Below are 9,028 nucleotides of genomic sequence, written 5' to 3' on the forward strand. Positions count from 1 at the left end.
TCACTTACATCTCCACAGTTTCTGTGTAAAAAGATGTGGGGATCCAAAATGACCTTCTGCAAAAGTGAAAAGATGCATGGCCCCCTGTCTCTGTTCTCTTATCACCTGCCCTGATCAAACCCAAGAGTATAGGGAGACTCATAGATATGTACTGTATCTGTTAGTTCCACTTAAAGAATAATATCAGTAGCACACAATTACTTTTTTTTGCCTTCGCCCAAGGAATTTGTTTTTTCATCTGTGTTTGTTAGTTAGCAGGATTATGCAATACACACTGATTTCCATGAGAGTTTGTGGAGAGATCTCTGCATTTTTAAGGGACTGAGTGTGTGCAATACAGCTAATGCAAATGATGATTTAATTTAAATGTGGTTTCATAAGGGGACTGTTGGGCCTTGGCTAAGGTATATGTTCCACTAAGTGTGATTCTAGTTGTATTTACTGCTGAACAGACTGAAGAACATTACCGTATTTATTCAGTTCTACTGAGCACAATAATATTCTGGTTTTGAGGTAAAACGGATGTATCCTGCAGAGGCACACAAGCAAAACATGAAGCCGAACATGAAGCCGAACATTAAAAGATGTGCTTTGTCATGCAAGTCATATTTATTTTAAATTGTCATGGTGATATAAACATGAGACAGGAGAGATGAAGACCCTCCAAAAGTACACAAACTGATATAAACAGAGGGAATGTTGCTCTCGCCAACAGAGGAAATATGTCACAGATCAAGACTAAAAGGAAAACAAGTATATTCACCATCATGTATAAGTAACATAGAAATAATTGAGAGGAATAAAATAACATATTCAAATAAATACTCTATACTCAAATGACACTAAATAAAATATCTGGCAATAACAATACAAAATGTGTATTGACAGCATTTGTCAAATGGGGGATTTTCATTAAACTGGTCTATTTACAGAGAAGCGAATGGCCGTGTGGCCGTGTGCGCACGTTCACATGTGAGTCCGTCGGTTTATATGTGCGCGTATGTGTGTGTGGTCTCATTCCACAGAGCAGAAATTATCCAGACTGTTCTCTCGGGTCTTGGGGAGCTCGTTCTGTTCCAGTAGTCGGTACTGGAAGGAAACTCGGTTGATGTAGTTCCCACTGGACACCAGCCTCACAACTGAGTTATCGCAACCAATCTTCATCTGGGCTGAGGGCCAAAGAGAAAAACAGATATTTTACACAAGAACACACGCAGGACATTTTGTTCTGTAGCCAGACCTGCTTAGCCTCGTTATTACGAGTGTATAAATCAAAGGACAAATCTTTGGTACAGCATATTGCGATTGAAAATGTAGAAATTGCTCATTCATTCGATGATAATAAACGATTCTTAATCATATACTCTTAAGGGCATAAGTGCACAATCACTCACATAAATATAGATGGAAATGTATTAGTGTTTACTTTTGTAATTGTAAAATCAGGTTGTAAAATACAGTTTGCATGTTTAGTGATTTATAATGTATGTATACAGATGATAGCAATTTGATGCTCTACCAATAAAACTGTATTGAAATTAATTCACGATGAAGAATCTTCCCATTCATTTGAAGTACTGATCTCCTGCATGATCTCTGCATAATTGGAAAATATACTGTATGCAATATATTCTAGAAGGAACTTTCTGTTGCAGCGCATTTGATGAAGAGAGTTTTTCTGAAATGTGCAGCTGCAGTTCAATTCAAATGTTTTTGTGAATAAACATGGTGAAATGTGTTTGAAAAATCCAGGTTATATTCAGGGAAAGTCATTGGTAGGTTTAAGCATTAAATAAAACTGTATAGTAATAGTCATGTGACAGAGCAAGAGGACGGATTCACATATTAAAACCTTCCGATGGAAACCTGCTATTACAAAAAAAAAAAAACAGATTCACGCTGGAGGTAAACTGGAGCGTCTCAGACTCACCGAGCCCATTGAGGGAGAAACAGAGGTCGGCCACAGGGAACATCTTGGAGGTGTCCACCCCATTCCCCCCCAGCAGCTCCACGTAGTCACCTGACCCCGAACAGCCCGACCACACCTGCCTCTGTACAACACAAACAACGGCGTCTTCAGTTGCTAAAGTGAAAATAAGGCAACTCATCACTTCTGCTATTACGACAAACATATTTTCTTGTGTCTTGTCTCTTACTGGCACAAAGTTGCAAAAGCAATGCTACACATCTTCCTCCTGACAAGGAATAAGATAACAAGCGAACTGTGAACAGAGTGTGTGGTTAGAAGTAATAGCCAGCATTGCTTAGGCCAGTCCTCTGGCCATAGCACTGTGTGGAGAACGCTCCGGCTGCACATGTTATGATTCTGCTAGAGTGGAAACAATGATTCGGCTTGTTAGTGTTTCTTAAAACCAGTTGTCTTGGGTGGCTCTGAGCCCAGGATACAATGACCCGGTGAAATAAGGTTGAGAGGAACTTTCGATGAAACATTTGCGCTCTCGGAGGTGATCACTGTCAATAAAAAGGATTATTTACCTTCAGGATTTCAACCCTGAGTTCATAAATATCTATTCTCCTCATTTATCACTTACTTTTGACATATTATATGATCCAAGCAGCTGTATTCGCTCAATGCAAACAATCTTTGAAGTTGTTGACGGAACACCTACAACTTTCCTCAATGTTTGAATAGGCTGTTGTATTTGGCCCTGTAAACGCAGAACTGACCGTTAATCATGATGTCAGTAGTCTGGCAGCCAGTGTCCGACCAGCTGCTAACATCTTCAGGAGCCTTTTCATTAGGCTCGGCCTGTTAACAACAGGATTTACACAGTTTCTGTCCTTCTCTGACTCTGAGCTCTGGAGTTCTGGCTTTGAACGAACGATGAACTTAACAATGACAAATCTTCACATTTTAAATTGATGTGGTAAACCTGTTAGCGAGCAGCACAAACATTCTGCAGTTAAAGCGATATTAACATCTACTTGCAAATATGAATATAAGCAGAGTTTTCTTCGCTGGACTGCTGAACAATGATCTGAAACTCCTTCAAGCGAAGGAGAGCTACAGATCCCGGGATAATTCTGTGATTCATTAATAGTTTTCACTTTGTCATTTGATATATTGATGTCATCAAATATTGATTAAAGCCTCTTTGCATTGGTTTTGACTCAAGCATCTTTCTTCACTACATTTTAAACTGGTTCCAATACATTACACATCAGAAACTAGCCAAAATCTTTATTGAATGTTCAATAAAAAGGGTTAATACATAAAAGTGATTATTTAATGGTCAGTTTTTGTTATTTTTATTGTTTTGATTAGACATCCTACCACAGAAGTTTAATATCCAACCTGGCAGAGCAGAGCATCAGGGTGTGTCAGCAAACATTCATTTTGGATGACCCTCCGAAACCTTGGATTTCTTTCAGTGACAATATTTTTCAAAAATTCGCTGCCAAGGTTTTTTAGTTCACTTTTGTTACGATATCCACATGTGGCAAAATAAATATGGAAAAGGTCAGAACAGGGAACATGAAACTTCTATTGGTCAAAGGAAGGGTCTTTTTGCTCATTCACTTTCATGCAAAGAGTTGAACAGGAAGAGAGACTCTCATATCTGAACATAAACATTAAATAGGCTGGAAACCAGTTAGCTTAGCATAAAGACTGGAAACTAGAGGTTGCAGCTTTAGCCTCTTCAAAAAATCTGATACTTTTTATACTTCAGTGTTTGTACAATTTAAACCTGATTTGATAGAACAACAACATGTTGATTAGAGGTGTGTGTGTGTGTGTGTGTGTGCGTGCGCTTGCGCGTGCGTGTGCGTGTGCGTGTGCGTGTGTGTGTGTGTGTGTGTGTGTTGGTAATTGGATTTAAGTTTTTTTTATTTATGAATAGGACAATATACAAAAATCTCACAGTGACAAAATATTTAAATATCAAGTAACTTAACTGTACTTTCATGAAAACCTTTATTAAAAAAATTGTAGATTCTAAAAACTTTAAATAATAAATTAAGTGAAAACTTTCTATATTTATAAATAATATTAGTCAACCACATGACGCTAACTTCACAGAAACCTCAAAGTATTTGTTGTAGCTTCTGAACCCATGACGATATGATAACGATGTTCCAGATGATCCTGGAGGCTAATAATCACACTGAATTACTTTTTGTTCCACTTACACGTTCTAGTTTTTCATGAATGCAGTAGTTAGGTAGCTTTTCATCATCCTACATCCTATCTAATGGCTCCTACTGAGCACCAGACTGAAGTGGGCTGCCAAACAAATCGGATGTACAGGCACAGACGTCTGCGACCACGTTACTAGAACCACTGTTTCCCCTCTGATTTATTGCTGAAAAGATTTGTTCAAGCTGAGGGAAATATTTAATATATGGTTAATGTAGCTGGTACATGGACAAACCACATATAAATCACTTTCCAATGTCTGTGGCTTTACTGAGAAAAACACACTATCTGATATCAACGGTCTGCTATGACAGTGGCAGCTCCATAGTTAAACCACAGACCACAGAGTCTTTCAAGAGGCCTTCTGTCTTCTGTGCACCATAAATGTAATAAATTAAAGAATTGTTCCAGTCAAAGGAGAGCACTTGGAGAGGACAGTAAGTTTATTTTGCAAGAAAAACCAGGTTGTTTCTCTGTCCATCTGTCTGTCTGTCTGTATGTCTATCTGTCTGTCGGTCTGTCTGTTCATCAGTCTGTACGTGTCTCACCTGCAGGCTGAGCTCGTTGCTTTTGGCCTGCCCCAGGCCGAGTTCTGTCAGTCGGATCTCCACGGGGTAGATGATGGAGAAGCTGCAGTTTCTGCGTTGGTGTGGCATCACCATGGTGAAGCTGCCCTCTGGACTCTGAGACATGATGTTGCAGGCTTTACACACACACACACACACACACACACACACACACACACACACACACACACACACACACACACACACACACACACAAGCAGAGGTTTCAAATGAACGGTTCCCCATCGCTAGAGAAACTCATTATTGACACCTCATGTCACAAATTGGATATAATCAAGGCTGACTGCAGGGAGGGGACACAATTAGGGACGAGCATGGAAATCCAATCGCAGTTCTGATGACAAAGATGAGAAAATAATGAAATTTGAATTGATAACAGTATGGTAGACTAGGCAGGCGCCAACAGGAGTCGGAACACTTTACTCCTGCCGGCCTGTTGTTCATTTAGAGACGTTTTCATGGTAAATGAGCCTTGGCGCTCAGCGCTGAGGGGAGAATGTTGGAACAAATATCACGGAGCACTATCTGTTTGGCAAGAGCAACATGTGAATGACTCTCGACTGTTGTGCAAGTGTATCGCATTTCCATTTTTATGATGGTATCCGTCCCTAACGTTTACAAAGGGCGGGAAGAAATAAAGTAAAGTCTGGTTTTAATAAAAGTCCCTCGTCACAGCATTACAGCAATTTCAAAACTAACTGTCCCACAGGGAGCATAAACTTTGAGGGACTCATTATTGGCCAAATAGGGTCTACAAAAGTTGAGAGACAGAATTTATGACATGAATTATATATATATATATATATCACATAATTGCACACACACATATAAACTCTATTTTACAGCCAGTCTTATCCAGTTGGAGCGACACACCAGAGGCTTGCTGTGAGATAAAATAAAGAAATATTAGAGGGTCAACGTATGAATAAAGCCTCAAAAACCTGTCTGAGATTCACGCTGCCCTGCTACAGATAATCCAGTCAACCTGTGTGTCAGTGCTCCTTCTCTGTCTCGCAGCCAGACTGGGATTGTTATGTTATGTTGCCTGACACAGTGTTAACGCCGTGTTTGTCAAGCAACTGGAGAACAGGTGCACCCCCTCTCATTCAATCTCTTCCTGTCGCTCTCGGCCTTGATTAATGCTCAACCAAGCGCAAATGTCCAGGAAGAACACACATGCATGCACACAAGCGAGTTGCACCCGTCCATCCCTCCACCTCAAAGCACAAGCAACGCAAATCTGATTTGGATGCGAGTCCTTGGTGCTTGTTTATCCTGTTTTTTTTATCATAATTTCTTGTGCAATTTCCCCTTTCATGGATTTGGCATCTGTTTATTTTCATCTGAAAGTGTTACGCCATAAATTGGTTTCAAATGTGTGCAGCAGGACTCACGAAAGGGGTTGTGCAGCTTTTTGACAGCGAGGGTGAAGCCGCTGTCGGGGCTGTGGATGCGGAAGAAGATCATGGCGACGTTCTGGGAGGAGCGGCTGGAGGCTCCTGATGCCGGAGAGGAGCAGTAGTCCGTGTAGCGCTGGTGCATCGGGAGCTGGTGGTCCCGACTGCTGGGGAACTTCTCTCCCTTCAGGACCCAGCCATCGAATATCTGGGGGAGGAAAAGTTACAGTGATCGCACACTTTATTTGATCAATTCAGGCAAGGCAGTTCTAATGTTACTCTAAGGACAACATTGGTTTAGAGTTGAACATATGAAGTTTAGGTGTATATCAGTGTTCACTTGGACCTTGAGAAAATCCCTCGGATCAAGCTGGACGTTTTTATTTTGGACTATAATATGACTAGTTTCTGTTTACAACCACTACGACGTGAACATGTTGGACAATGGGAGCAGATCTATATTTCATGCTAGATTAATAAATGGCTTCCTATCGATTACAGCGAAAGATGAGTAAATACTATAAAAAAGTATTTTGTATCCATTTCTCAGTTTACCAACATGCCCGTCTCTGAAATTAATTTTATTTAAGTTTGATTCAAGCATCCGCTGATGTTTGAAGATAGTGAAATTGTTTTAATTTGTTCATTAAGGTGGCTTTTCTACGGCTATCAGTCCAACAGGATTCACAGCACCCACCACAGATCTTATTTACCATTATCCAATGAAAATGTTGCTCTATAAATATTGAGTTAATCATGTTTGAAGAAAGAAGCAGAAAGGAGATGAAGAGGTGTGGTGTTAAGTGTCTGTGTGAGCAACCCGTGATGACTTCATGCCGATGTGTGCAGCTGCTGTGGATAAACAGACTCACAAACACCTCGGCCCAGCCTCCAGAACTCCCAGTGTTTTCTCCCTGTCAAGCTTTTTAACCAGGCTGGCCCACACTGAACCTGAAGGCTTGGCTTCAGAACCAAAGCCTCCTCTTCCCACACTTGCTCTGACTAACGTGACCAATGCACAGAAGATCCAGTGTGGTGTTTGGCCCCCTAACGCTGCCTCAACCCTGTTTGTCACCATTTCAATCGAGATGAAATAGAATTCAGGGTTTAAATCGAAAAAGCAATGAACTTCCTGTCTCCCTCATTCCGTGAGGGCTGAGGATGTGTGGGTGCTGTTTTTCTTTCGGGTGAGTGGGGCCAACCTTGATGAAATCTCCAGCGCTGCAGTCGATATTGACGTCAAACAGCTCCAAGCTGATGACCTCACTGGGCTCGGCGATGATGAAAGCAGCACAGGCGAGCTGTGGACGAGACGCCGCAAAGGAGAAGTAACCATCTGTGGCCAGCATGTCGAAGCATCCTTTAAACAAACAAACACACACATGAGAAAAACTTCATTGGTTGATTGTAACAGTGGAAAGGATTCATGGAACATCTTTGCCCGTCTTTAGATCTTGAGGAAACCACTTTTATTTGGTTTGCTCTTTGAAAAATCATGCGGGGAAAGTGTGACGGTAATTAGCTTTAGGGTCAAAAACAACAAAGTGTTCAGTGTTCAAGAGACGCAAGTGTTGACCAGAGAGGTTTCCTTTGAACATTAAAAACAGCTGATGTACTTGCGTGGAGTTTGATAGATGTGGACTCTAAGAAAAGTCTTACAATAACACTGACGTCTTCATTGATCATATTTCAGTTTGGACACTTGCACACTTGGACACATTAAATACACACATGCAAGCACACTACTACACATGCAGGCTACACACTGTAAAGATGTAAATGGTAAATGGTTTTGTATTTATATAGCGCTTTTCTAGTCTTGATGACCACTCAAAGCTCTTTACAGTACAGTTTTTACATTCACCCATTCACACACACATTCATACAGTGCATCTATTAGCAGCACTTTGTTGTTCTTTGAGGGGCAATTCGGGGTTCAGCATCTTGCCCAAGGACACTTCGGCATGCAGATGGGGAAGACTGGGGATCGAACTGCCGACCTTCAGGTTGGAGATGATTGATTTTTGATTGATTGATTGATTGATTGACTCTATCGTATCTGCATGGCGTGGCTGTGGCTGAGGGGTAGAGCGGTCGTCCTCAAACCAGAAGGTCGGCAGTTCGATCCCAGTCTTCCCCATGTGCATGCCAAAGTGTCACTGGGCAAGATGCTGAACCCTGAATGGCCCCTCATAGAAAACAAAGTGCCGCTAATAGATGCACTGTATGAATGTGTGTGTGAAAGGGTGGATGACAAACTGTATGTAAAGCACTTTGAGTGGTTATCAAGACTAGAACAGCTGATATATAAATACAAACCATTTACCATAGATACAGTGAACATCGCTGCACTCAACGCTTTGAATTATGTGTTTTATTTGACATGCTGTTTGCCAAGTGGATAAACAGAGTTCAGAGCAATTATTGACTATTAAGCTTTATTCACAGCAGCACTTACTGAGAGGTCGACGGAAAATATAATCCTCTGAGTCTCTCTTCTGGTCCAAACTGAGCAGAGAATACAACCCATCTGAAGCCTCCACGTCCTGGATCACACATCACACACACAGAGACAAGTTCTTTACTTTTACAAATTCACCCTGCGTGACTCATTCCACCTTGCGTTGGCTCAAGTACATTTATATACTGGTGTGAGCGGGATCTTACCTCTATGTATCGGCTGAGCCCCATCCTGGAGGAGAGGGAGATGAAGAAGAGGAGCAGTGGTGCGCGCACGGCCAGCGACATGGTGAAGTGCGTCTCTCGCTGAAAAGGTTTCCTGGAGCGGATTGGGGGGGAAATGACGGCGCTGGCTGCGAGGTGGCAGCTTTTATAGCCGCTCAGACAGACAGGCAGGCGGGCAGGCAGGCCCACATCGGAGGGTC

The 9,028-nt window shown here is 41.6% G+C and overlaps 1 protein-coding gene across 1 annotated transcript; it reads right to left on the reverse strand.

Moving 5' to 3' along the window:
- Positions 1-587: 587 nt before the first annotated feature.
- On the reverse strand, positions 588-8,980 carry LOC117768269 (corticotropin-releasing factor-binding protein-like). Its single transcript, XM_034596492.1, has 7 exons — positions 8,811-8,980; positions 8,602-8,689; positions 7,346-7,503; positions 6,141-6,351; positions 4,708-4,862; positions 1,931-2,051; positions 588-1,169 (listed from the first exon to the last, which is right to left on the reverse strand). The coding sequence occupies exons 1-7, from the start codon at positions 8,889-8,891 to the stop codon at positions 1,015-1,017; spliced, it is 969 nt and encodes a 322-aa protein (XP_034452383.1). The 5' UTR covers positions 8,892-8,980; the 3' UTR covers positions 588-1,014.
- Between the last annotated feature and the right edge of the window lie 48 nt (positions 8,981-9,028).

Source organism: Hippoglossus hippoglossus, chromosome 9, assembly GCF_009819705.1.
Source record: "Hippoglossus hippoglossus isolate fHipHip1 chromosome 9, fHipHip1.pri, whole genome shotgun sequence".
Classification (NCBI taxonomy): domain Eukaryota; kingdom Metazoa; phylum Chordata; class Actinopteri; order Pleuronectiformes; family Pleuronectidae; genus Hippoglossus; species Hippoglossus hippoglossus.